This window comes from Haemaphysalis longicornis, unplaced genomic scaffold, assembly GCF_048455015.1.
Source record: "Haemaphysalis longicornis isolate Haplotype H1 unplaced genomic scaffold, Haemaphysalis longicornis Haplotype H1 scaffold_12, whole genome shotgun sequence".
Classification (NCBI taxonomy): domain Eukaryota; kingdom Metazoa; phylum Arthropoda; class Arachnida; order Ixodida; family Ixodidae; genus Haemaphysalis; species Haemaphysalis longicornis.
Genome location: NW_027526225.1, coordinates 2,832,773 through 2,860,467, shown reverse-complemented (window position 1 = coordinate 2,860,467; position 27,695 = coordinate 2,832,773). Strand labels below are relative to the sequence as shown.

The 27,695-nt window shown below is 47.1% G+C and overlaps 1 protein-coding gene across 1 annotated transcript in view; it reads left to right on the top strand.

The window, feature by feature from the left end:
- The window catches only part of Glct (ceramide glucosyltransferase), an 89,064-nt gene that overhangs the window by 41,480 nt on the left and 19,889 nt on the right, over window positions 1-27,695 (top strand). The window contains exon 2 of the mRNA XM_077692739.1: window positions 19,989-20,133. Within this exon, the coding sequence (XP_077548865.1) occupies window positions 19,989-20,133 (145 nt within the window). The remainder of the gene's footprint in view (window positions 1-19,988; window positions 20,134-27,695) is intronic.

The following is a 27,695-nucleotide window of genomic DNA, read 5'->3' as shown; positions in this document are numbered from 1 at the left end:
GCCTGCATGACGAGGTGGCTTCGCAACCTTTCGTGATCACATGAGCGTGATAATCTTTCCTATTTATATGTTTTCGTGTTGTTAATAAAATTCAGTTGTAAGTTAGCGCTCGTCCGTGTCCCCTTCGTCCTGTGTCTTGCCTACTGCGCTATACGGTGTTTAGATGGTATATAGGAGCCGCTTTCAACAGAACGGTTGGTAAGGGAGAGGGTTCTCTTGTAGATCGGACGAGAAATGAAGAGTGGTGGTTTGGGCGCGCAGGTAGAAAGGGGATCGGGGGCCTTTAGTGGGTTGAAAGGGGCTTATACAATTCTAAATGCCATGAGCGCGGCGAGTGTAATGGAACGTTTGAGGGCAAGCGTGGTAGAGTTTACGAAATAGCCGAAGTGCTCAAACTTTATACTTTGTGCCTCAAGGCTACAACTAGACAAGTTAGCTTCGGATTTTAGTTGCGTAACCCTGGTTTCGTAAGCGTAGTCTGAGCAAATGAAGCTTGCGTAGCGATTTTGAACAGGGGTTGGGGGGCGGTTTTACCTGATTAAAGTTGCAAAAGGTCCCTTCAGATAGCGCTAGTGTAATCTAATTTCTTCCGAAGAAGTGTTTTATGGGCCGATAATTCACCTGTGCAACGTTGGCTTCAGGCTCAGACGAGCGCTCGATTGGCATCGTTGGCCGTTCTAGTAATGTTCACTAACCAGGATGAATTGTGCCATAGAAATTGGTGATCAGTTCAGTAATCTTGCGGGTTCTTTCGCCGTAGAAAAAAAATGGGAGCGAGTATATTGCTCATGTTAAGAACCAGTAACAAATTGCAAAACAATTCTGCGGGTTTTTAACGTGGATCGTTTCAAGTGGTTCGGCTATCGGCAGTGTACAAGACAGGCCGTGAACGGGCGCTGTCGCAAAGTGGCCAAAGTTCAGGGGACTTTGATCGGGTAGATCGTTTATGTGTATACAAAAAAGAAGAGGCCCAAGTACTGGGCCTTGAAGTATGCCAGATAAATTAGGTTACAGAAGCCCGGGAGGATCCTGATTACTTGTGTGTGCAAAGTATTCCGGGTTTATAAACATTTATTTCATCTGCGTGAGATTGAGGCTGGACAAGTTTAATTTTCAAGTTTGGAAGACAGTCGGTTATGCGAGTTTTTATCACACTTTTTTTATCAGGTTGCTTGTCGCAAGGGGATCATTTACAGTAGGAATATAGAATGAATATGGCAGTAAATAATATTGGGTGATATGACCACACTGTTAAATGATTTACACCGTTAAGGGTGTAAATCACTGTCTATAACTAAAGGCCCGTTCACACTGCCGAATGGAGCGATAGAAGCGACGCAATTTCTGTCGCTCTCTATTGTGTATATAGTCGCCCGGCGATCGCTTTTGTCATTTGGTCTCGACCAATTTTTGTCGCCGCTACAGCAATCGCGTTGCTTTTTCGCAAGTGTGAACGAGCCTTAATACCCTTACCCCCTAAAAATAGAGAACACCATTAAGGGTGTTTTGACGCTTTAAAACCCTTATACTATAGCAAAAACACAATACACCCTTCCAAAGAGTGTTTTATCATTGCGCCCTCCCAAAGGGTATTTTTCTTTGTTTTTGAGGAGGTGTAAGGGTGTTAGTTATAGACGAAAAGGGTGTAGATTGTCCGCGTATCTGCTTGCTCCGCCGCAAAGGTCGAAAGATGGTTGCTGAAATCAAATAGGAAGCCTTAAAAAGGGGGGGTTTGGTGTCGCAAAATTTTAGAATTGTCAAGAGTAAAGGTGGGCTTGTTGCTGATGCATATACTTGTACACGTCGCGCAGAAGTGTGCACTGTAGAAGTATTTGCACCCTGGAAATGGATTTTCGTCTAACACCCTTTCAACCTAGCAAAAGCACAAGAAAAACACCCTTTGAAGAAACTCAAGCGACAAAACACCCCGTAAAAAGGCGTTCCTTTGTGTGTGTGTGTTTTTTTTTGTATAGGGTGTAAGGGTGGTAGTTAGACAGTGAAAATACTCCTTTAGGGTGTAAATCATTTTACAGTGTAACATTTTTCACCCGCGAAAGAACATATAAAAGCACCCTTTTACAGGTACTTTTGTTGTTATCATACCCCTTAAAAATGTTTTTCTTGGCTTTCTTTTCTAGGCTGCAAGGGTGGTAGTTGTAGACGAAACTTACCATTGAAGGAGTAAGAAAATTTGCTCCCTCCATTAAACATTTGCTTACTCCCTTAAGGGAGTAAGTCAGTGCTATAGGCACAGCACAAGATAAGGGGCGAAGACGAGCTCTAACATCGAAGGGTGGAAGTTAGCGCCCGTCTTCATCCCTTCTGTTGTCCTGTGCCCACTTTTGCCCCGTGTCTACAACTGTGGTTGAACTCCCCGTTTAACTGCACCCAAGTTCTCTCTTTATTTCTCTATCCCCGCCGTCGGCTGCCTGTTTCGGACTGATCGCGGCAAAGTCGAGGCCGTACGCCTTCGGGAGCGGACTCGCGACGGGCGAACCACGTGGCGCCGGTCCCGATTGCCGGTATCGATTGGAGAGCGCGGTCGTCGCCGTCGTGGCCCGCGCGCGCGTCTTTATCCATTCTTTATGCGGCCGTGTCAGTTATTTTCCAATGATCGGTCAAGTTGGCGTGCCGACGAGCTTGGGGGCTCCGCCCGGCCGCCCGCCCGCCGCGGATGTATCGACCTGAAGCGGGCACAATGGGTCGTCGACGATTTCTCTGCGCGTGCCTGTTGTGGTGCGTGCGTGCACTGCGGTCTGGCAAGGCTTCCCTGGAAAGCATGCAGCTCGCTCGTGGCCGAGTTTCGGGCCGTTCGTGTCGGGTCGATGACAGGAAGCCCCGAAGTTCGCTCGAGAACTTCCCGCGCCGGGAGGATATCGCGTGTCGCGCGGGGCTCATTGGCGCGCGGTCGTCGTTTACACTCTTCGAATCGCCTCGAGGCCCGATTGGCGGGTCCAATAGACTTCATAACTGCCTCTCTCTTGCTCTAGTGGCGTTTCAGTTTTGCGGTGGAATCTGATATAGCGCGGGCCGTCGTCGCATGTGATCGCGCTGAGGGCGGAAGTGTCCGTAGATAAGCGGTGTACTCGGTCGAATGCGACACTGCGCGCCGGAAATGTGGGGAACTAGAGGTCGGGGGAGGGGGGTAAAATTATAGTAACATGGCCTTCATATTTTTTAGATGCCGAAATGCGCGTGTAGGGAGCGCTACAACTTAAGAACGACGACGAAAGTTTCCCGTGCGCCTCATCACCGCAGCCTGCTGTTCGTCCGCGCGACATTTTGAACGTGCCACGAGTAGTTTTTGTGATATTTTCGGGATTAATCTGCTTATAAACCACTGCAGCGACGCCAAACTACACGCATTAAGCAGTATCCATTTAAAACGCGCGCGTGCGCGTTAAAATCCGGGTCCATCGCTTCGACGGATTGATATGACACACACTGCATGAGCTATCCTGCACCCCACGCAAAACATGCCCATCATTCGGTTATAAATCGTTCTGTTCAGCCGAGCTATGCAGTGCAAGATGATTTGCACCCTTTTTAACACGAAAGGGGTTTATTCGGGGATACACGAAGATTTCAGCGACGTCATATCCGTCACGGAAATGGCGCCAGTACAACGAAGCAAGCGGCCTGTAAAGGGTGCACCTCTGCACACTGGGTCTTCTTGCGGGGATGCAACCTTTAGTACTATAGAGCACGTTATACGTAGGGCTGTTCGTTTTCGGATCTTATAATTTAACACGAAAGTGTTTTATGGCCGGTATACACCAAGAATTCACTGACGTCATATCCGTCACGGATATGACGCTTGTATACCTTTGCCGAAGCGACCCGCCAGCAGGACGTCGCTCGCCAAGCACACCCGCAAGACAGCCGCCGACCCGCAAATCATGCTCAGCTGCAGATTTCGCTGCACATTTCACTTTAGTGTCTTGCCAGTTAATGACAGAAGAATAAAACAGTTTTTTGTCGTTGTAACTAACACGCTTACCCCATATCAAAAAAGAAAAACACCATTTAAAACGGTGTATTGTGTTCTTGGTAGTGTGTAAGGGTGTTGAGGGTGTTTTCCTTCGTTTTTTCTGCTTGGGTGTTAGCTACAGACGGTGACAATTCCCCTTAAGGGTGTAGGGAAGCTAGACCACCCAACATTGCACACCTGAGTGGGGACGTCACGAATTTCAGGGGTGACGTGTGGATTTGGCTTCCGCGGCAGAGAGAATTAAGGCTGACGCAGGATTGGTCGGAAGGGGAATCCATTCTATAAATAATCCTCCAATTTCCTTATCTCATCTCGTGTGCAGCGCAAGTACGGGCACGGATAACCCTTCATAAAACCGCCTCTGTAGCTCAGTGGACGCGGGTTTGATCTCGGCCGCGCGGTGGCTGCTTTTCTGGTCAAAGCGAAGAGGGTGTCGAGATTTCGGCGGGAATTAACGATTTTACTCGGGTGTCAATATTAATCCGTAGCCCTGTACACCACGAGCCTTGTAGCTCAGGCGTAGATTCGGCGCGTAAAACACCAGAACCCGAGCCTTATAATCCTTCGTAAGAGTGTGACATTTGATTGATTGATTGATTGATTGATTGATTGATTGATTGATTGATTGATTGTGGGGTTTAACGCGCCGACGCAACGCAGGCGATGAGGCGCGGCGTAGTGAAGGGCTCCGGATTAATCTTGATCACCTGGGGATCTAACGTGCGCCGAATCTCGTACACACGCGCGTTTTTGCTTTCCGCCTCCATCAGAAAAGCGGTCGCCGCGTCCGGGAATCGGACTCGCGACCTCGTGCTCAGCAGCGCAACGCCTTAGCCACTGAGCCACAGCTGCGGGTAGTGTGGAATTTCCCCCGAGGAAGGGCGCCCAGAAGGAAACGCGTCTCTCCGAAATTGCTTCCAGCCCATTCTTCCAGCCTACGAAATTGCTTCCAGCCTGCGAGATTTCGGCGCACGTTAAAGATCCCCAGGTGGTCAAAATTAATCCGGAGCCATCCACTACGGCGCGCCTCATCGCCTGCGTTGCGTCGGCGCGTTAAACCGCGCAATAAATCAAATCAATCACGCAAGGAAGCCTGGTACTTCAAACAGTTTAGGGGTACGGTGGGAGCATTGTGTGATAAGGAACATACTCCTGCGGGAGATTAAGAGAAGGAGGTAGATTACGCGAGCAACGTAATTGTACAAATGCAGAAGGTCTACGTGAGGACACGGTAGGGCGAACTACGCGGTGGAGGAGATAAGAAAAGATAAAGCGGTTGGAAGTCGTATTTGGACGTGCCTTCGTCCTATAGCTTTGCGGACACTTGACGGGCTGTTGACGATCAGGATTGCAATCTTGTCTACCCATTTTATATTCGCCACCGCTCACTTGCATGTTCTTATCATTGTGTCCTCCTGTGGGTGGCCAACAGATAAGGGTCAATCAACGAGTGCTTTGTAGCTATCCCAGAGCCAGTGCTGTGTAATATGTTGTGGTCATTCTCACTCCGCTACCTTACGGAAATATTCGGTGAAAAGAAGGTCATAGTAAACAAACAGTGGAAGCCATCGCGCACTGTAAAATGATCTATATACACTGTATTTGTCTATAACACACTTGCGCTCCATCAAAACACACAAGAAAACATCCTTTCAAAGGGTGTTTAAACGACAAAACACCGTTTAAAAAGTGTTTTCTTGGGTTTTTGCTAGGGTGTAAGGGTGTTGGGTATACTACACGCCTTGTTGAGAGGGTGTTCTTGTATTTTCTGGCAGGATGCAAGAGTGTTAATTATATACAGTGACAATTCCCCTTTGGGGTGCACATCAGTGTGCAGTCTGTGGCTTTATAGTCGCTCTAGCGATCTTTCCGTAGACGGTCCCCCGGGCGCATTGCGTTACTTCACCTTCCGAACGGTGAACCTGCGATCTCGGCAAAACATGCCGCCGCCCAACAAACGAGGAGGCCTTCGCAAAAAGGGCAACGTTGTTTTCTGACGGGCGGCAACGTCAGCGCTGCGCCGCAAGATACGACGAGCAACAGGAAGAGCGGAAGCGTGCCTGGCCGCGGCTGGTTGCATCAGGCGTTTCGGGTTTCGCCGAAACGTATATATCTGCGCGCGAACCGAGGTCGCTCGGTCGTCACAATGCCGTCACTCAGTCAGTCGAGAGGTCAAAGTCTGCCGGGAAAGCCGCGCTTTTGTTGCGACGTTGCAAAATGGCGACGAAAGGTGTCTCCATACGCTGTAAAATGGCTTACACCCTTGGAGGTGCAAGTGACTTACACCCTTTGAAAGGAGTTTTCTTGCTAGGTTGTGCGGGTGTTGTCGGCGGTACGAAAGGGGTCTCCATACGCTGTAAAATGGCTTACACCCTTGGGGGTGCAAGTGACTTACACCCTTTAAAAGGAGTTTTCTTGCTAGGTTGTGCGGGTGTTGTAGGCGGTACGAAAGGGGTCTCCATACGCTGTAAAATGGCTTACACCCTTGGGGGTGCAAGTGACTTACACCCTTTAAAAGGAGTTTTCTTGCTAGGTTGTGCGGGTGTTGTAGGCGGTACGAAAGGGGTCTCCATACGCTGTAAAATGGCTTACACCCTTGGGGGTGCAAGTGACTTACACCCTTTAAAAGGAGTTTTCTTGCTAGGGTGTACGGGTGTTGTAGGCGGTACGAAAGGTGTCTCCATACGCTGTAAAATGGCTTACACCCTTGGGGGTGCAAGTGACTTACACCCTTTGAAAGGAGTTTTCTTGCTAGGGTGTACGGGTGTTGTAGGCGGTACGAAAGGTGTCTCCATACGCTGTAAAATGGCTTACACCCTTGGGGGTGCAAGTGACTTACACCCTTTGAAAGGAGTTTTCTTGCTAGGTTGTGCGGGTGTTGTAGGCGGTACGAAAGGGGTCTCCATACGCTGTAAAATGGCTTACACCCTTGGGGGTGCAAGTGACTTACACCCTTTAAAAGGAGTTTTCTTGCTAGGGTGTACGGGTGTTGTAGGCGGTACGAAAGGTGTCTCCATACGCTGTAAAATGGCTTACACCCTTGGGGGTGCAAGTGACTTACACCCTTTAAAAGGAGTTTTCTTGCTAGGGTGTACGGGTGTTGTAGGCGGTACGAAAGGTGTCTCCATACGCTGTAAAATGGCTTACACCCTTGGGGGTGCAAGTGACTTACACCCTTTGAAAGGAGTTTTCTTGCTAGGTTGTGCGGGTGTTGTAGGCGGTACGAAAGGGGTCTCCATACGCTGTAAAATGGCTTACACCCTTGGAGGTGCAAGTGACTTACACCCTTTGAAAGGAGTTTTCTTGCTAGGTTGTGCGGGTGTTGTCGGCGGTACGAAAGGGGTCTCCATACGCTGTAAAATGGCTTACACCCTTGGGGGTGCAAGTGACTTACACCCTTTAAAAGGAGTTTTCTTGCTAGGTTGTGCGGGTGTTGTAGGCGGTACGAAAGGGGTCTCCATACGCTGTAAAATGGCTTACACCCTTGGGGGTGCAAGTGACTTACACCCTTTAAAAGGAGTTTTCTTGCTAGGTTGTGCGGGTGTTGTAGGCGGTACGAAAGGGGTCTCCATACGCTGTAAAATGGCTTACACCCTTGGGGGTGCAAGTGACTTACACCCTTTAAAAGGAGTTTTCTTGCTAGGGTGTACGGGTGTTGTAGGCGGTACGAAAGGTGTCTCCATACGCTGTAAAATGGCTTACACCCTTGGGGGTGCAAGTGACTTACACCCTTTGAAAGGAGTTTTCTTGCTAGGGTGTACGGGTGTTGTAGGCGGTACGAAAGGTGTCTCCATACGCTGTAAAATGGCTTACACCCTTGGGGGTGCAAGTGACTTACACCCTTTAAAAGGAGTTTTCTTGCTAGGTTGTGCGGGTGTTGTAGGCGGTACGAAAGGGGTCTCCGTACGCTGTAAAATGGCTTACACCCTTGGGGGTGCAAGTGACTTACACCCTCTAAAAGGAGTTTTCTTGCTAGGGTGTACGGGTGTTGTAGGCGGTACGAAAGGTGTCTCCATACGCTGTAAAATGGCTTACACCCTTGGGGGTGCAAGTGACTTACACCCTTTGAAAGGAGTTTTCTTGCTAGGGTGTACGGGTGTTGTAGGCGGTGAAAATTCCCCTTAACTCTTTCGTTACCGCGCCTATTCAAATCGATCACCGGTGATCGATGATTTATATTGCCTATTTCGACATGTTGTAGTCGTTTCTCGTACACCTAATGCAGCCAGTGATTAGTCTAGGCATTGCCCTTTTAGAATCAGTTTAAATTTTCCCGCTCCGGCGACACTGAGATTTTTGGCGGCGTTTTTTGCGAGCTGAGGTGTGCGTGTTTTTGACGAAGGGGGCGTGGCTGCTGCACTTGAGAAAAAAGGATGCAGGTCGTGGTTAGGCTGCATTACCATAATATTTTTTTTGTCAAAAGGCTCCTGGCAAGTCAAATACCAAATAATGGGGTCAGCTTTGTTATCCGACAGCATTGAGAGGTGATAATTACTTGAAAATGGCCCCAGCTATTCACTAATGATCTTTGGTTCGGACAAAGGGCAGCTTTATTCTCCCAAAGCTTATTTCTGATGGTCCCCCGCATGTGTAGCAAGTGTGCCTGACATTTTCAACCAATTTCCAGCAGTTTCGGTTTCGTTTTCGCATTGCGAAATTCATATTTGGCGCTGCTACGCAGTTACCCAACTACAAGCTCATTTGCCATGGCGCCTCCGTCGCCCGCTACTGCTCCTCAAAACAAGCATGCCGCTCGCGCTTCCACTTTATCTACGCCTTGCTTCTGCGATAAGAGCTTCCGCTGAAAGTCAAACGATAACACCAAGTCGTCGGGTATCAGTTCAGACGAGGAGAACGCTTCCAATTGGCCTTGAACACCGCCAGCTTTTCACCGGCCAGTTTCGGTTTCATACGAGGGTATTTCCGGAAGTCTGGTGTCGCTTCTTAGTAGTACTGTTGCGATAAGAGCTTCCGCTGAAAGTCAAACGATAACACCAAGTCGTCGGGTATCAGTTCAGACGAGGAGAACGCTTCCAATTGGCCTTGAACACCGCCAGCTTTTCACCGGCCAGTTTCGGTTTCATACGAGGGTATTTCCGGAAGTCTGGTGTCGCTTCTTAGTAGTACTGTTTATTCTGACAAAGTCTCCAACAGCCTTGTATTTGTTTCTTTTCGAAATTGTTAGGTGGCGCTGCAATGTAGTAGGCTCGTAGTGCTGAACTCGCCTCACAGCCCGACGGCGGCTTGGTGAAAGCTTGCTGGGCATGATTCTAGCGCATCGTACCTTATTCCTGCAAGCAGGGCTACCATAGTGAGTCAGAACATGATAATAAAACGCAAATGAAAGTTCTGACTGATGAGCGATCATCAGAACGTCAACAAGCATCCACCAAAGAGTTTGGTTCTCAACTCCAAGCGGATTTTTTTCACATCGCTTGCTTGCCTTCAATATTGTGCCGGTCATAATCATTGACAAGGTGTTTTTACATCACGTGGAGGCTAATTTGGGCCTTTAATAATGTCAAACCACCAGATTTCTTCTAGAGAACTATCCAAAATAGCAAAACCTGAAATAGAGGTTGGGCTTCACCACATGGCATGGGCACCACGTGGGCTAACATTTTCTTTTATATCTGACAAATTGTACTGCGCAACTCAATTTTTTTTTTCTAGGACGGGTTTTCGAAATGTCTACCTACAAAATGTATATTCTAAATTTTTTCTACTACACGTGGTTTATTATACACAACTTACTTTTTTCTTTTTTCTTCGACGCGCGGACAAAAATTTCGAATTCGATAATTTTTTTCGGAATCATTATTGAGGAAAACATTAATAAAACTGGTGTCGTTGGAAAGCGCGTGGAATAATCTGCATTGTATGTCACTGCAATGTGTGCCTAACCAATATGTATAGCACGAAAAAATGTTTTGTTAGACCCTTCAAAATTGGTCAATTTCCCGCGGTAACGAAAGAGTTAAATGGGCCATTAGTGTCACTAGATAAGATAGAGTATCGTCACTGAGGCACGCAAGTGAGCAACAGTGGCCATTTTGGTGTTTATCAGTGTTTCCAGATTACCGCTTCTGCGGCCTCACTGCTAACTTTGACGAGGTCATTTGTAAACAACCCTGCCGAAGACGCAGCAACACGGCATCTTCGGACACACTGTTGCTGCTGAAATGCTACGGAAGCGCGTTATCTTTTATCCGCGTTCGGAACACGGTGTAAGAATACTCTTACACCGTGGTTCGGAACGACGCCAGTCGCGCGCAGTCGCAGGGCAGGGAGGACAAGCTGAGACTACCACAGTTGACCGACAGAAAACGCATAAACAACAAAATGGCGCTGCCCATGAACGGTCGCGGTGTAAACAAATGTCACGCGATGCGAACTGACCAGTGATAACGCCGGCGGCACGGAACAATAGGAGAAAATAGTACCAATACTGGTAACCTTATCTAGTGACTCTAGGACCATGCAGGCAAAATACAAGTTTGTTTTATTCGAAATATTTGGGGTTTTATATTGCCCCCAGCGCTTTTCCGGAAGCAAGCGATGCTTTATCACTGAAAAAGTAATCCCTTTAAATTAAAATTTTGAGTCTCCCGCCAAATCGTGTTTTCGGGACGTCTGCAATGACGTCACAAGAACAGGTCTTTAAGCGAAACCTAGTGCGCCATTAGGCTCTGCAGCCGACTGCGGAGCCTTGCTTACCATCAGTCCTTCTAGATGGCGCCACCATACTGCACCGGGCCCGTTTTCTGCCGTTGCGTTGTTTGTGACCGTATTAGCACCTGGTTTGTTGTTGCAGTAGGTAGTAATGGTTTTGTGAAACATGTACGTTCGTCACACAGGGTGATGTACGACAATGTCGATTACACTAATCGACCAGTGTCGTCTGAGACAACCCCAAAGCGCCACACTGCTGTGAAGGTAAAAAAAGTATAGTGCGCGCAGTACCAACAGCAGTGCGCATCAGTACTTCTACGTTTACGTGTGCTTTCGTGACTTCCACTGTTTACTCCACCATTCTTACTGCTATAAAAAGAATGTGCCCCGAATTTAAGCGCAAATAGCTCGTTTGGCAAGCTTATAAGCCCTGCCTAATAGCGTTTGCCGGCCTCAGCCAATCGCACAGCTGGGCATATGACATCATAGGTTCTGTTGCGGGAAATAAGCGAGTGGGTCGCATGGTCACTCCCTTTTTTCCTAATTATATAGCTTATTTGAGCAAAGTTTATATTAAAAGTGGTGTCAGTATGACTCTAACGAGGCAATCTTTCGAATGAACCAATCTTGTGTTTTGTCTGCATGGCCCTTTAAAGGTGTAAATAATTTTTCAATGTGTTTAGAAGCACGAAGCGTCCTTTTAAAGGGTGTATAGTATAATTAACACCCGTCAAAAGACGTGTTTTTGCCCTAAAGCGTGTATACTCTCCCGTAAACGCTGTCAACCATTCAAGTCGTGGAGAAGCTGTTCTTCGGCTGTAAGGGCTGCCGAAGCTGGCGCGGGTAATTCAGGCCACTTGAGTTTATTTAACGCCCGTGGAAATCTCACTTTTAGCCAGCTTCAGCATGTGTTTGCCTCCCCTAAGGTGTCAGCCGCCGCTTCGGGAAATTTAACCCCGTGGCCTCGGGGCGCAATTTAACCCCCATTCATCACTACCCCACCGAAGTTGCCGGCTGGTTTAGGTCGCGTCTAGATTTTTGTCGGTAAACGCGGCGATAGCTGGCACTAATAACCGCTACTTCTTGGCCGTGCATTTTCTTTGTTACTGCCTCTTACAGATTACGTAGTTTAGGCGCAAGGACAGCGTTACGTTGGTAACGGCGCTGAACGAAACTAAACACAACAGATTTCCATGCCACAGCCGTAATGTGACTGCTTGGTAGCCCTGATACCTTTGAGCGCTTCAGTCGCAATAGAATTTGAAACCGTCAATTCGCTGTGCAGCGAAAGCAGAGGGGTATGAACTTGCACGTTGGCGTTTTAGTCTTTTGGCGTGTCAAATTGTACAGACAATCGGATGGACGACAGCCTTGTCGTCCCTGGACACGACTTCAGTACGCGTGGACCGCCACGCCCCTTCGACACGCGTTCAATAACGTCCCGTCGACACTTTCGGGGTCGTCGGCTGGACAGGTGTGACCAGTTCAGTTGTCCAAACACTTTAACCCACGAAGACGACGACTGTTCAGGTTTAGCTATAGCTGGCCGCAGGCAGTCTGTTCGCGGGTGACGACGACGGAGGGTGTCGGTGGCAGCGCACGATGGTCTCCCACACTTCACTGCGCCCTCTGAGTTGCGCTTTTCGCGTCGCTCACAGAAATGGACGCCGAAGATGATGACAACGCGAAGGACAGCGATCGCTTTCACGAATACGGCCGCACTGAATGAAACAGGTGTTCCAAGGAGATTCAGTGCTTTCAGGACAAGTGAAAGTTGCAAACGATTTTGTCGGAGGTGCGCGGTGAACGGCAGTAGCGTCTGTTCGGGGTGTTTGAAAGCAAAAGCAGCGCACCAACGCTCTCGGACGCCCGTGTGTACTGCACTTGCACTTCTCTCTCTCTCTCTCTGGCGCACGATTCGTCTCCCTGTCCTTCGCGCCGTGCCGCGTTTTTTTGTGGCGCCAGAAGTCGAGCAGAACACACCGAGCGGCGCGTGTTTTGGTTTCGTCGCTGCCGCTGCTGCTGCTGCTTTCCCTCTGTGGTCGTGTTTTCCCTTTTCTTTCTTTTCGCCTGCTCTTTCGGTTTGTTTCTTTCCTTTTCTGGTTTTGTCTTTTTTTCCCTCCGCGTTTTCTATTTACCCTGGCCCCGCGTGCACGCGTGGTTCTCGGCCCCGTTTCCTCATTTCCCCGGGCCACACTGAAGCGCCTGAACGCGCGTTTCCGGACTGTCGGTCGCCGTTGTTTTCATCGCATTCCGCCGTGCGGTGCCGTCGACGAAGGACGAGCGTGTAGCCAAGTGTAGTACGTAACCCGGCAACCGCCGCTCGTGGGTATTGTTTAATTGCGACGTGACGTACGTTCGCCTTGCTGGAGGGTGCATTAGCTTACCTATATCACTGTAAAATGTTTCACAGTGTTAAGGGGAATTTTCACATCTTCAGAGAATATGGTAGCTGGTCCCAGCTGGTTTGTTGCCAAATTCCCAGCTGGGCGCTGCTGGTCCCAGCTGGTCCCAGCAGGGACCAGCAGCGCCCAGCTGGGAATTTGGCCACAAACCAGCAGGGACCAGCTACATATTCTCTAGGAATTGTATAGCTAACACCCTTACACCACAGCAAAAACAAAAAAAACACCCTTCTAACACCCTTAAACCATGGCAAGAACACGCCGTTTTAACGCTCAGTTTAACAGTGTAAGTAAAACTTACACCCTGACGAGAACTCAAGAACACGTTTCAAGGGTGTTGTCATTTATAACGCCCTTTAAAATGGTGTTTTGCATTTCTTACAGGATGTGTTAAGGTGTTAGTTATGGACAAAATTACCTTAAAGGTGTAGAGTATTTTACAGTGTAGCGCTTGTCTCGAAACGCTGTGCTGATTTCTAACTCGACCAGCAGCGTCTTGCTTTTTTTTTATCGGCAACGTGTTAAGGAAACTGGAATAAAACCGGGCCATCTCCATGAATGGGAAACCTGGGTAGGGGTGAAGCATGCAGTGTGTAGGTGTATTCTTGGCGCCTTGGCGTTTTTGCCCATGGAGATGAACCCGTTGGGGGGTATACAGGTATGCTTTGCTGCAGAAAACTGCTTTCCCACTGCCAGGCAGTTAGGAAACCTGATGTCACATCAGTGCGTCCGCGCACATACGCACACACACAGACAGACAGACGCACACTTTGCACACGCACGCACTTTCTCTTGAACATAGATTCAGAGCGACGTCAGACAACGTTCAAACAAACAAAAAAAGCACGCTGGCTAGAATGGAGATGGAAGGTGGCGTTTTTGTTGAGGTGGAAATGCTTGCAAATGTTTTGTTTTACTTGTTACTGTATGTGGCTTCTGTTTCACCCTTTCCCACCAGATGTCGTCCCTTTTCAAAGTGATGGATTAGCTATGCAAGGTTGGCTCAAAATGCTCAAACTTTTATGCTCCCAGCATGTGGAATCTAAATTAGAGTGTAAAGGGGATCTCTTTTTGGATTCCTCTGAAGATGGATGTTGTTGCAACTCTCCTTTAAAGGGGTTGTGAAAGGAAAATGAATTTGCCTATTTCCTCTGCTTGGACAGCCCTTAGGGATCCCAGCTATGAAATATTGTAGCAGTATATGACTTACATTTCACCAGACGCAGACGCATTTTAAGTGCACGTTTTTGGACGCGTTCTAGCAACCTTGCAACACTGTCGGCCAACAGCGCGGTGTCGGGTTAAGAATATTCGAAAGTTATACATGCTTTGAGTTCATTCTATAATCAGGTGACAAATTCGACAAATGAAAATGAGGTACTATACGTTGTAAACTGCTACAAACAACTTTCTAACTATAACTGGTGGCGCATTTGCTTTGCTCTATTGGTGAACAGTGTAACTCAGGCTTATAGGCTTTTTGCAGAAAATGTTCCCTAGGTCTATTCTCTAGTTCTCTTCTGCATACCCCGTTCCCTAATAGAATGCAACAAAGCAGCAAAAGTGAAGAAAAAAATTTGCTTCAGTTGCAATTTTAACCTGATGCTGCCAAGATGCCATGCATGACAGGCAGTGAACTTAGTAACCACAATTGCGAGGAACATGTGCAATCGCAACTGTGTTTCCAAAAACCTCGTGCCTACTTTTAGTTCGCCGCTTTGGCTTCTTTATGTAATGCTCCCAGAGCTTTTTCCGGTGGGATTAACGAACGTTCCTACAATGACCCATTGGTAAGCATATATTCCAACTGGAATTAGTGCTAACAACATAACTTAGCTCAGGAAAGCAATGTAACTGTGCCTGGATAGGATGCCTGCAACATTGCTGGATCTCTCACTCTGTTTTTATGCGCGGCAAGCAAGACAGGTTCATTTTGATTTCGGATTCACTGAACTTGCGTTGATGAAAGTGCTCACGCACTAAATCATATTAACAGCAGTGCTGTTTAGGCCGAGCTTTGTCTATCGATCGCACCAAAAAACCTCTAAGCCTTAAGAAAAAAAAAATGTGGTTAGGGAGGTCTTGGGAATCGAACCCGGTACCTTTACGCTGTGAAACTGTCAGCCTATATAACCACTGGGCCCGCCCTAAAGGCCGAGGGTACGGGGTTAGCAGCAGTGGGGTACAGTATCATGTGCAGCCAGTTGGAATGAAAAGAAAAAGCTTCCCGTGGTCAAAATCGAAGCTGGCTCCCCCGCGTTATGAAACCAGCGCTTATTCAATTGAGCTATCGTCGCACTCTGGGCACACAGCATCTCCTTAGGGTTCGCAGCACGGGCATTGGCCTTTTGACTTGGCCGCGGGCTCTAGCCCTTGCCAGTGCGGTCCACATTGGGAGGGGTGTGAAAGCCTGCAGACGAAACGATCGGAGCCTGCCACTCGAGGCGAACTTTCAGCGGCAAGTTCGGAAATCCACGTGACGTGCAATAGTCGAATCTCCGACGAAGGGAGAGGGGCCACCAGCTCTGCTGTTTCTCCAGCCTTGCATCAAGCTGCGCCAATTTTTTCTAAGCTACAGGCCACTGATCTTGTCAGGCCAAGCAGTCCGTGTCACTACTCTACAGGGTGTAAAACAGACTTTAGTAGGCTTCGATATGTGCTAATCGTGGCTAGTGTTGCAGCAAGTTAGACTGGCATAAAGCAGGGAAAGCAAATTGCAGCAACCCCTGTTACATTCAGCGGGGTTGCTCCTGTCTCTGCAGCATTGCCTGCTTGCAGAAGGCAGTACTGCTCTAGCGGCCGATGTTGCAAACGGGAAGTTCAGTCATGCTGATCGGGTGTATCATATGTCGGACGTCACCGGTTCAGTTGCGTGCAGGATGTCACCTTGGCGTGAATGTTGATGCTGGATCTGATACTTTGTCGACACAGCCACTTTGGGCTTGGGCAGACAGGACGAAGCTACGATTTGCCACCTTTCATGATGTCGTTCACTGCCCTAGAAAAAAACATAAGAGAAACCGTTGCTGCGTTGTTTATCGTAATACGAACCTAGCATGGCAAAGTGACTGGGCATAGTTTGTATGCTCGAACTGTTACTCGTATGAAGGAACTCTGTTGTCTACTAAGCCTGGCAAACAAGAATGGAGGAGCGAAACAGAACTATACTGTGCAGCTATTTATTAAAACGCCTGCGAGTCTGTTACCAATTACATCCAACGCTCTGTGTTAGCGCACTTCCTGTGTGGGACTTGCCGCTTGCACGAGCATGTATCTTGCCGCTATTTACACCGCAACCGTTGACTTTCAACTGTCTTGAGACACTGACTCTGCATTCATTCTCTTCCTGTTTGCCCAAGTTGACCTCACCATGTTATGGTACACTGGCTTGCCTCGTTTTGCCATCTTTATTTCCCTTTCTTTGCCATTTTCCTTCCTTTTCCTTGACTCCGAATGGACGGACAAGTCAATCTGACTCATTGGCTACCCAGTTCAGTTGTTCCTGAAAGCAAGCAGTTGTTTTCTTGTTACATACCATGTCTTAGCTGCTTGACTACTATTTGCTACTAAATCTTGCATGCAAGGCTGGGGTTTGCTTTATCACGTTTAGAAGGTTGCCTACGAAGAGCATCGAGGAAAATTTAAGTGGAATGAATTCACTGAATTATTGAATTGCTTTGCTGCGTTATGTGGGAAACTTGAGGAAAGGGCAAATATTTAACCCTCTCTCTCTGTATGTGTAGATGTTTGGTAATATGAACAATATTTCACGGTCATTTCGAGTTCGTCTTATCAAAAATTGGTTTTAAGCAAAGGTTTTTCTTCATTGTGGACGCTACAAGAGAGCAAAAGTGTTGCTCATCTTAACCAAGTTCAACTTAACTGGAGTCTACTGTATATTGAATGTGTGTATACTGTGACTATGCCACTTCCCTTCCTGCGAAGATTGAAATGGTAACTTCACTAATCATAACATAAAAAAAAAACTTATTCCCCTACGTCTTCTTGTTACTTGTGGACTTCTTGCTTTCCTTTCTGTATTTCTTCCGAGCCCCTCATCCCTAACAATATGCATAGATATGTATGTATGTGATCTTGGAAGCACATCGAATACAGGGAGGTGGACTGACCTCAAAGTAGTGTGCAGTTTTGCCGTTAGCTTTCCCCTTTTATCTGTGACGATCGGGTCGCCCGACGCCGCGTGTTCTTCGTGTAATAATATATAGCACAAAAGCCATTGTCTGACCGTGTACGATAACAATTCTAGCACATTTTCAGCCATGCGGCTGATAAACATCGGCTCCTGCTGAATGGAGGGAGGGTCAGGTGTTTTGTTAGATGGAGTTGCCGTGAAGCAAGGCTTAGCAGAGACAACGAAAAAATGTATTCCGGAAAAAAAAAACGGGATAGGTGCACTTCGGCTGTAAAATATACTGCAATGCGTTTCACTCTGACGTAGCAGAATATATTGGTGATACTCTTGTACATATACTCAAAACTATTCAAGAGTACAGATTCAAGAATATGGATACTGAAAAACAGTAGACTCCGGTTAAGATGGGCTCCATGGATAAATCGAACAACACTTTTGCCCTCTTGTAATGTCCACAACGCAACAAAACCTCCGGTGGAGGTGAATTTCTGATAATGCGAACAAATCGTCACAGTCCCTTCGAGTTCGTCTAAACGAGAGGCAACATTCATTTTTATGTTCTAAGGGAGATCTACATCCCAAGTACAAATAGTGGGTAAGAGGCACGACGAATCGGGAATCGAGATTGGGCTGAGCTCGGTGATCATTGTCTCGTGCAAGTCCATAGCAATACGATGCCTTGTCTGAACATGCGTCCCTCGTCCTGTAGGTGTCAAGCACGAGGACGCGGGTTCCATTCCCGACTGGGCGGCCGCTTCTCTGATAAAGGTGGAAAGCAAAAATGCCCGTGCGCACGAGATTTCAACGCATGTTAAAGATCCCCACGTGGTCCACTACGGCGCGCCTCATCGCATGTGTTGCGTCGGCGCGTTAAACCCTACAATCAATCAATCAATCAATCAATCAATCAATCAATTGTCTTCCTAGTGGGGGCTGTCACTGATATTTGTGCTGATGCAGGCGATGCCCGCTTCCACTCTTAAACACCTTCATGGCAGCACTGTGCCAATCTGCTGGTACTTTCACCCACCTTCGTTACAATATGCATGTTCTGGGTAAGGTGATTACCTGAAAGATATTCATCCGTCGTGCACTGTGGGTGGCCAGCTTTTCACATCACAACGTCAATTATATGGTGTGTTTTCGAATGAGAGGGTTGGGATTAACGCATAGGATGGAGGTTGTTGAACCAAGCCTTGCATGTTTCATGTCCTCGTGTTGCTTTCTTGTTCAGGGGTAGCAGCTATTGTCGTGTGGGGCCCCCCTCCCACTTGAGTCTGCTGCCTTCGGTTTGTCAGTGAGGAATTCCCATCACGAAGCTGCACATTGTTTGCTATCGGCTTCTTCCTATTCCCGACTGTAGAGTAGCGCCACTCAGAGGATTCTTGACGCTTATCTCGTGTTGGCAGTCGAGGGGCAGACAAAGGAGGGTAGCGGTGGCACGTGGCGTTACAGACAGCGCACCACATTCCAATGTTGGAAGTTTCGACAGTCTCTTCAGGGGCGGTATTCTCGTAACTGTCCCTTTTCAAAACGTCCCTTTTGAGTCCCTTTCATCGTGACGTACTTCCAGTTAACAGTGGCCGTTGGCAGTAGGTTTGTTGCGCTTGCGTTACGTTACTTCCGGTTGTTTGCTTTTAGCCAATCAGGGCTCGCCAAAAGGGACACTTTTGAAAGGGACGCAAAAGGGACAAAACTCGAGAATACCGCCCCTGACCTGCATTTTTTTATGCGCTTGTAGCGCGGTGCCAGTCAGGTCATTTCGGATGAAGGAGTTTCATTTCAAGTGAAGTTACTGAATTTAAGTTGCTGGCGCTGGTTGTGTGAAGTGCCTTCAAATTATCACCTTCAAGTGACATTTAGCTGTGAAATTACATTTTCAGCTGTCATCAAACTGGGATGGCAATGTACCCTCACTACTACTTTTTTGGCAGTCATATTTAGCTATAACATGAACTTTGAACTCTGCTGTGTGTCAGTGCCTTCAGTCTGGTGATACTTCAAGTAAGCTATCTGTTGGACTTGGGAGATAGGGTACTGTCAATCGGACACTGAAAGATAAAGAAAAAAAAAACTTGTAGTAGCACATAGTAATCTGCGTCTAGTGCTAGCAATCTTGCTAGAAAGTGGCGGTGTCAGTATTTTTCATACTTGTGCATTGTATGCACTTTGTATCAGTAGGGTAGGATAATGAAATTTGGCTTTTCGGCCGCATTGCAACTGGTATTGCAACATTGGAACAGAAAAAGTGCTCGGGTGTTCGTGTCAGGTTGGCCCTCTTTTTTTTTTTTTTTTGCTTTGGGGCACGCTACTCAAAAGTTTCCAGGGTGAATTGGCTCTCAAGCAGCTCATTCTTGTGATTTCTGGGGGTGACTTCAGCACATTTCAACCACAAATATTTCCAATATGAGCCCAAACTCAATAGGTCATCAAGTGCAGTTTCTATGGACACCGTGCAAAGGGAGCTCTTAGTTTAAGCTATGTACTGTTTCCTATGGTGTTACAGCCTCTGCTGATAAAAATTCATCTACAGCTCATCTTGGTGAGCATGTTGCACGTAAAAGTGATGTTTTGGCATGTTTGTAGTAGCTGTCTGGTGGGGAATATAGCAGGGAAAAGAGGGGGAATAATTGCGATTGAAAACAACCGGCGTTCCAGGATACGTTGTATATCCTTCCCTGGATTGCCCTCTATTTGTTTCTGTGACAATTGCTGATTATTAGCGCCTGTCTCAATCTTCTTCCTTTCTTCTTTCCTTGTTGAACAGGAAAATGAAGCTGCACAAGAAGAAGACACTGTCGCCGCCGCTGGAAGTGCCGCTGCCTGGTGTGTCCATCATCAAGCCCCTGACCGGGGTGGACCCCAACCTCTTTAGCAACCTTGAGTCGTTCTTCACCATGAATTATCCGCAGGTGAGTGTCAGTGCAAGTCTGACTGCCTGAGCCGAGTGTCAGTGCAAGTCTGAGTGTCTGAGCCGAGTGTCAGTGCAAGTCTGAGTGTCTGAGTCGAGTGTCAGTGTAGGTCTTGAGTGTCTCAGCCGAGTGTCACTGCAAGTCTGAGTGAGTCGAGTATCAGTCCGCAGTGGCTGGGATGCAAATTAAACTGATTTTCTTTGAGGCCACATGTTCGAAATTCTGATTTTGTTTTTCTTTAGTGGGAACACTTAGGTGGTAAAAATTAATCTAAATTTACGGTGCACCTCATAGCCCGGAGGTAGCTTCAGCGAGTTGAACCCCCAAAATTCGAATTTTGGATGCCCGTTCGCGCAACAATTAAGCATACAACAAAGAAGCCCAACTAGCCTATATTAACTGCCCCATTTGGCTTCTATCACAACCACAGCTTGTTGGTGAGGATTTTCCTCAGTGCAGAAAGACCAGAAATGTAATTCCTTATTGCAACTTTTAGTCCGAGATCACATGACCTGTTTGCACAAGCTATTGCCGAAAGCACGAGTTTCCTGACTTGTTGGTTAGAAAGTATCGGTGCAATAAAGGGGGCCGCATTATAAGGCCACTGAAATTGGACACTGAACATGTAGGCAGTACATGTTCCTATGTACTGCCTTTTCCCCCGCAGTACAACCTTCGAAAAAAGGAAAGGGATATTTGGAGCAGTGCTCAGGGATGAAGTTATGAAAAACATCGGTTGCACTACAAGTGCCCTTGGTAACAGTTTGGTGAGAAAGTGACAATTCACGAATCACCATTTGAAGGGGAGCATTCAGGTCTGTTCACGTTGCTGTTGAGCTATTTGTTATTTGTGCCTCAGTCTCTTGTAGCTTGCCCGTAATCATTAAGGCTAAGCAAATTATCTTGGCTGTTTTTTTTTTGTGTGTGTGTGTAGCGATCTTCAACCGCTTCTAAATATCTTTATTTTACTGCCGGCTCAGGCTTTGTCCTTGGCACCCGTTTCGTCAGTCCAACAGCCCAACATAGGCGCACATTCAGACAAGGCTGTAATCTTGGGGGGTGTAGTATTGTCAGAGGAGAGACGCTGTCGTGTAGCTGCGTGTTTCTTCTCAAACTCTTCGCAGTGCACCACAAGGGGGGTGATAGGGAGATAAGCCAGAGCCCAAACTGGAAAGAGATGGGCACGGCTGTTTGTTGCGCGCTATGCATCTTCTTTCGAGCTTTGGTGTCCCTTGGCCCTTTGTTATCTCTCCCTTTCTCCTCGTGTTTTTGCGCAAGCAGGCACAACTTCTAGATCGCGCGGTCAAGAGGTTGGCGCTTGCTTGTTTTGCAAGGAGGCCGGGTTGTTTCTCCGGGGACATCGGACTGCAGCGATATGCGCGAGAACGTCGGTAAAGCAAGCACGAGCTGGTTTTGCCTGGACGAGGGAAGCGTCACTGCCTACTGTTTCAAATGAGCGCATATATGTACGTTTCGGTCAACATACTCCTACGCATTGGGATTCACTTGTAGCCCAAGGGTGGAGGTTCGATCTTGGTTGCGGAGGTTCGATCTTGGTTGCGGTGGATGCTTTTCAGATGGAGGTGGAAAGCGAAAACAGTAGTGTGTCAAGATCTCGGCGCATCTTGAAGGAGTACTGACACGAAAACTTTATGATCCACTTTTATTGCTTTTATTGATGCTTAATGGTCTGGTGATCCCGAAACAGTACTTTAAATACTTCAGCGTGCGATAATTACTTACATTGAACGGCCTGAAAATCGTTTGTTTCAAATTCCTGCGCTTTCATCCCGAAAGGCGCATATGACAGAATCCCGGCGTGACCTCACCGCTTTGTGCGGACATCAAAACACTGGGGAGGCCGGTGGGGGCGCTGTTTCGACCGCGCCGCCGCCGGAGCTGAACGGCTGAGCTGCCTGAAGGTGCTAGGCTTACCATTGCAGCGGTAATTCGATGACCGCTTTTAATAAAAGTCCCGATGGCGACTTCTATTGCGATTTCAGGCTATATTATCGCTTCCTTTCCTGTGTGTGGAACTTTGCTTTTGCCAACAGTACCTTTCTGGGCAGCAGTTATGCCTGTAGCTCTGGCTATGTGCACCTGTTTGTGAATGCGCCGGCGCCCGCTCGCAACTCGCGGGGTTGCGTGCTTGAAGTGACGTCACGAGTTTTTGACGAGCGCTGTCGCGTCACTTTTTTTGGCTATCGCGGGCTGATGACACGCTGATGTCCATTTGCTGATTGCCGCTTTGCACGCTGCTCCGTCGGTGCGATAAATGAGATCCAATTGAAGTATGTTCTTCGCATCGCAGGCCACTCATATTTCAGCCAGGGTATTCGGTTCAGTAAAGGAAGTGAACTGTGAAATAATATTCACGTCGAAAATTGGTGTCAGTACTCTTTTAAGGGGGGACACTGGCCTTAAAACAACTTTTAATTTTCAAGCAAACTTTGTGAAACTTGTCAGTCTTGCTGCTTTTTTCCCATTGATTTCAATTATGCCATTATTTTTTCAGTTGTTCAATTAGTTCCTGAGATAATGAGATAATTAGCCATTTTGGTCAAACAATAGACAAAACAATGTTCGTCATAAAACTGTAATCTTTATATTTTCTACTACTGAACTCTGGTGAGCGAAGAATCAAAGCAGTTTTTTTACGCATCACTTGAAACTATTTTTACAGCTCGTTAAACTTTGGTGGCACCAGTGGCAAGGGACCATTTTGAGCGCCCATTTCAAAAACCAAGCCTTATAATAGCCCAAGTGTAGCTTTGGCTCGTTGAACCTCCAAGATTTTTTTAGCTTGAAATGACGCTGAAATTTTTTAGAGAAGTCCAGTTTTAGAGCGAAGCTATTAGCCTCTCGTTGGTCGGCACATTTCGTGTCACAAACAAAAAACGCATGCAGGACCCAGTAGTTCTCGCCCAAGACACCGAGCACGCGTGTCAGGCTAATCAGGCATGCAGCATAGAGCTCAGTATTCGCGTAAAGAAAAAACCACAAAGCAAGCATCGAAACTACACGATGGATGACAAGGCGCCAATGAACGATGGGGGCCCTCCCCACCCCCCCATGTGTTCCTGGTAAAGATTAGGTTTGCAGCTGCTCTTGAAAGGGGAGGGGTGTTGATGTCATTGGAGGGCAAAAAGCATGCATCAGGCTAGGTATGCATCCAGTACTTCCCGCCAGAGAAGCCAAGCACAAGTGAAAAGCCCGCTGAGACAATGAGGAACATTTCATACCCTCCCCGTCTTCGCTGGACATCTACTTTCGCAGGTTGGGACGGTGTCCCTTTTTTATTTTTTTAGATTGGGTAGCCATGTAATATCCGAAACAATTCTGCAGCTCCCTTGAGGCAACCAAAAGTTCACTGAAAGAATGAGATGCTTTTTTTTATGAAGCAGCTCATTGGTCAGCTGTAGCTCTGCCGGAAAGCCGCGTTGTTTATCCTGTCTTCCTGGGCTGAGCCTTTGTGCTATCTTGCTCACAGCTCTGCAGTTTTCGCTCGTGCGGATGCCGTTCGACAGGGTGCTTTCCGTGCCTTTCGATAGACACGTGATAGCAACGACAGTCGAAGAAAACACACTTGAACAATGCGTAGCTACCGTAATGGGATGTCAAAACAAAGTGGATATATTTGTTTTATTTGAGTGTCCTTTTGTTCTACTAATCCTTTTGTTCCCGGTTCAGACTTCTTGCAACAAAGTCCATTTATGTGTGGAGTAAAGAAGGCGCAAATAGATTAGGTTTACTCAGACTTGCATGTTTGTGCGATCTTGGAAGTTCTAGCCAGTGTAAAAAAACATCCGTTGAACTTCTCATATTTTATGAGCTGCCACTTTCCAGAACATGCTTTTAGCTCCATTATTGCTTATTATGCTTTCTTAACAATTACCCTTTCTTGGAACACTGTTTCTTTCTTTCTTTCTTTCTCTTCTTCGTTTTCTTTTTATTTGCTTAAGGCTACATTTATTCATTGAATTGCAAAACTTACATTGTTATTTTAATGTGACCACTTTTATCCGTTATATTTGTTATGGACTGTCTCGGTCTGGATGGTTCTTTCTGCATTTGAAGGCTTACGTATAGATTAGCTTGTAACAGTAAAGACCTTATGGTTCAGGTTGCAAGCGCAATTTACCTTGGAGTTTATTTGATAGAGCTATCAATTACTCTTGGTGCTGTTTTTAAGGTAATTGTTTTTAGGACGTGTATGCAAGCGTGTTTTTAACACTCTCTGTTGTTTTGAAGGGAGCACCTAAAATCGAACAAAAACTGGTCGACATGAAGTGCACCGTGAAGTTGGGCATGTTTATTGCCAAGTCTTTCGTATCATAATTAAGTGAATCGTGTTCAACTTGTCATACTTTCAACTTTTATTAGTTGAATGCTCGTGGGTATGCTAGAATTCAGTTCATCTAATTTTCCGCTCCATTTAGCTGAAGTCAACAAAAGGTAGCTTATGCCTTTATGGGGCCCCTAAACTTTATCAAATGAAGGTATAAAATCGAGTCGACTGCATTTCTGTACATAACTACTGGTCGATGGGAATTCCACGCGTCACTCAGGGTTTAAACGTGCGAGTGAAATACAGTGAACTCCCGTCAATACGAATTCGGTTGAAACGAATTCTCACTTATGCCGAACAACGTGAGCATGTTAGTTTGGTTTTCCATAGACGCGATGCAAAAAAAGGTCTAATTAAAACGAACAGCCTTACACGTACTTTTTGGTTAAGGTGAACAACTTTCGGGGTGACCATGACGGCGGGCAATTCTGGGTAGCGAACATGGCAGCACTAGCGGGATGTAGCAGCGCATTCATGCAACCAGAGGGAAAGAAAAGTAAACGAAAACCACAGCCCAAAGCAAATTCCTGCCACAGAAGGGAGGGAGTGAGAAAAAAAAATACACGTGGATAAAGCTACCACTTCTCCCACCCATCAATCCACGGAGCCAGCAACAAAGCAAAGTTAAAAAAGAGCGAGGGTAAGAAAGCGGCGACGGAGACTTCCTGTTCGCAAATGTAGCATCTCTCCTGACCCATGCCGTTTCTCAGCGGGAGCATGCATGTTCCCTTCGGTTCGTGTCACGAATCTCACCGCATCACCGCGAGAAAGTGACGAGTTTCCTCTCTGTCTCTGCTGAGTTGTCGCTTGAGGTAGTGGGTGTACGCCCTGTGTCGCAGCTTGGACTGAACAAAACCAGGCAAGAGCGCTTGAAGACAGTCTTCTATCAAGTTGCGCACTCAGATAAACAAATTTTTTGTCTTCTTCCTCCATTGTAAGTCCACTTCATTCACTGTCTTGAAGCAAGATATTTGCATGCACCTGGGCATGTTGCCGATTCTTTGTTTGGGAGGGCTTCTGATAAGACGGACTTCTTATAAGACGAATAAATTATCATGGTTTTTTCACGTTCATCTTAACGGGAGTTTGCTGTACTTAAATTAAATCGAGTTTGTGTTTCGCACACTGCATAGCCTGGTCTCTCCATTAGCAGAGGGCTTTGGATTGACTTGGCTCAACTTGGCTTCCTGAACACGGGCCAAACCTCATACACAGTGATGATTTCGTTTCTTGGTTCCATCGTGGGGCGAAGAAATGCCCGTCGTGGAAGCGTCCTAACCACTAAGCCACCATTGTGGGGGGGGAAGGAAGGGGGGCAGCAGGTGAAAGCGTAAGAAACTTCCACGAACATGAAGACACCTGTACGCGCTAATGCCCCTGTTTGTCATCCGCTGTAGCAAAGCTGTTATCTGGTGGGGCCATTCTTTCCCCGTGTACGTACATAGGCGCTACTACGCAAGAGATTGCGAGCAGCTGTTTATGGCCGAGACACTTCTCACGTCGTGGCAGGAGGGGACGGCTGCGTTGGAGTGTAGAAGCTGCGACGCGCATTGTTCTTATTGAGACTGCGATGCACAAAATCAAACGATTGACAGTGACCTTGTCGGGCATCAAGAGGCACTCCTGGACGACAAGACAGGCAGTGTTCCAAGCAGGGGGCCACAATGCGACGGGTGTGGCATTTGTTGGCGGACTTCTTGGCACGTAGTGGGCTTGCGTTTGAAAGCGGTCAGTCAATTGGTGCGATCCGAGGAAAATGCATTTGATCGGACGAGTTCAGCTGTAGTTTTTGTAGTAAACTGGAGTGTAATACGTAGCTTGGGAAAGTGGATTAGCATAAAGAAAATTATTTTATGCAGATTGTATTTTTTTTTTTTTGGTACAATACCCTTGTGCTCGTTTTTGTCTTTTTCATATCGTAATTCCCCCCCCTAAATTTAGGTGGACCTTTCAGGTGAATCGCATTTGCAGTGCTTCTGCAGCAAATAGCAATTTTTTTTTTTTTGTATTGAATGTCGTCACATTAGAACAACTTGTGAACGGGCACTGAAGGGAGTTGTAAACGTTGTCTGATTGCCTTTCCAGAATAGTCTGTAATGCATAGCCTATTGTTGTGTTGTTTTGGCCTATTCATGTGCCTTTTTTTTTTTTGTAAGGAAAGAAAAGGGCATTCAAATTGCCAGTTCCCTCTAGCCACCTTCCCTGCCTCTTGTAACGTTGCCTTTCTGTTATTTTGTCATTTTTCTTTGGTAAGAATTTGTATCATGAAAAACAGCAGGGATGCAGGGATATTATTATACTGGAAACATTGTGTCGCAATTTTTTTTTGCTTCGTTTTAAATTTGTGCACGGGGTTATTGGTATTTTTTTCATTGAGGAAAGAGCAGTACACATCTTCTGATAGCCAGAAAGGTGGTGTTGAATGCACAGAGTCGATGCTGGACTTGGATTTCCTGTTCACTTTCCGAATGAAGCAAAATACTGCGTCTTTGTACGCTGTATCTTTTTCGGTAGATTTGGCGAGGACATAACCATGCGGAAGAACTAGAGTAGGAGAGGTAAATGTAAAAGAGATTGAGAAAACACTGGTTGCGGTTTCTCTTTTTTTTTTTTTTTTTCTTAATCATTGGCCAACCAGCCCTCCAGTAGGTCACAGTAGGTTGCCTCTAGAAGCAGGCAAATTTGTTGCCCCCACACGTAGGTCCGTCTCTCACCAGTCGTGGAAAGAGCCCCGTGTGAGCGTGTTTGCTTTTGGCACTTGGGTGACAGTTACCCATCGTGACGATAAAGTAAGCGGACGACGGCGAGCCTTCGCTTGGGTGGGCTTATCACACCTCGGCTAGGGAGAGCGTTGCCAGCCAAGAAGCATTTGCGATGGCCCGGTAGCACCCGTCGCGCTTGTCGAGTGCCGTTGCATCGACTAGGAGATGCCGCCGACGCAAGGCGTTTGGCGTTAGGCGGCCAGTCTCTTATGCCAGAGGTCAAGTGGGTGGGTGTGTGTGAGCGTGTGTGTGACATGCGTTTCCTACTTTAGGGAAGGGAGCTAGCTGTTTCCTGTGTGCTAACGTGTCGTTAAGCAGACAAGTGCATCTCAAGGGCGGTGCTTGCGAGGTTGTTTAGCATGCCAGTTTGGAGGAGGCACTTTCTTGAGGGCCTGGGCAGGGCCTTTGCCAAGCGAGGTTTAAGAGGCCTAGCCAGAGCAGCATTTTGCATT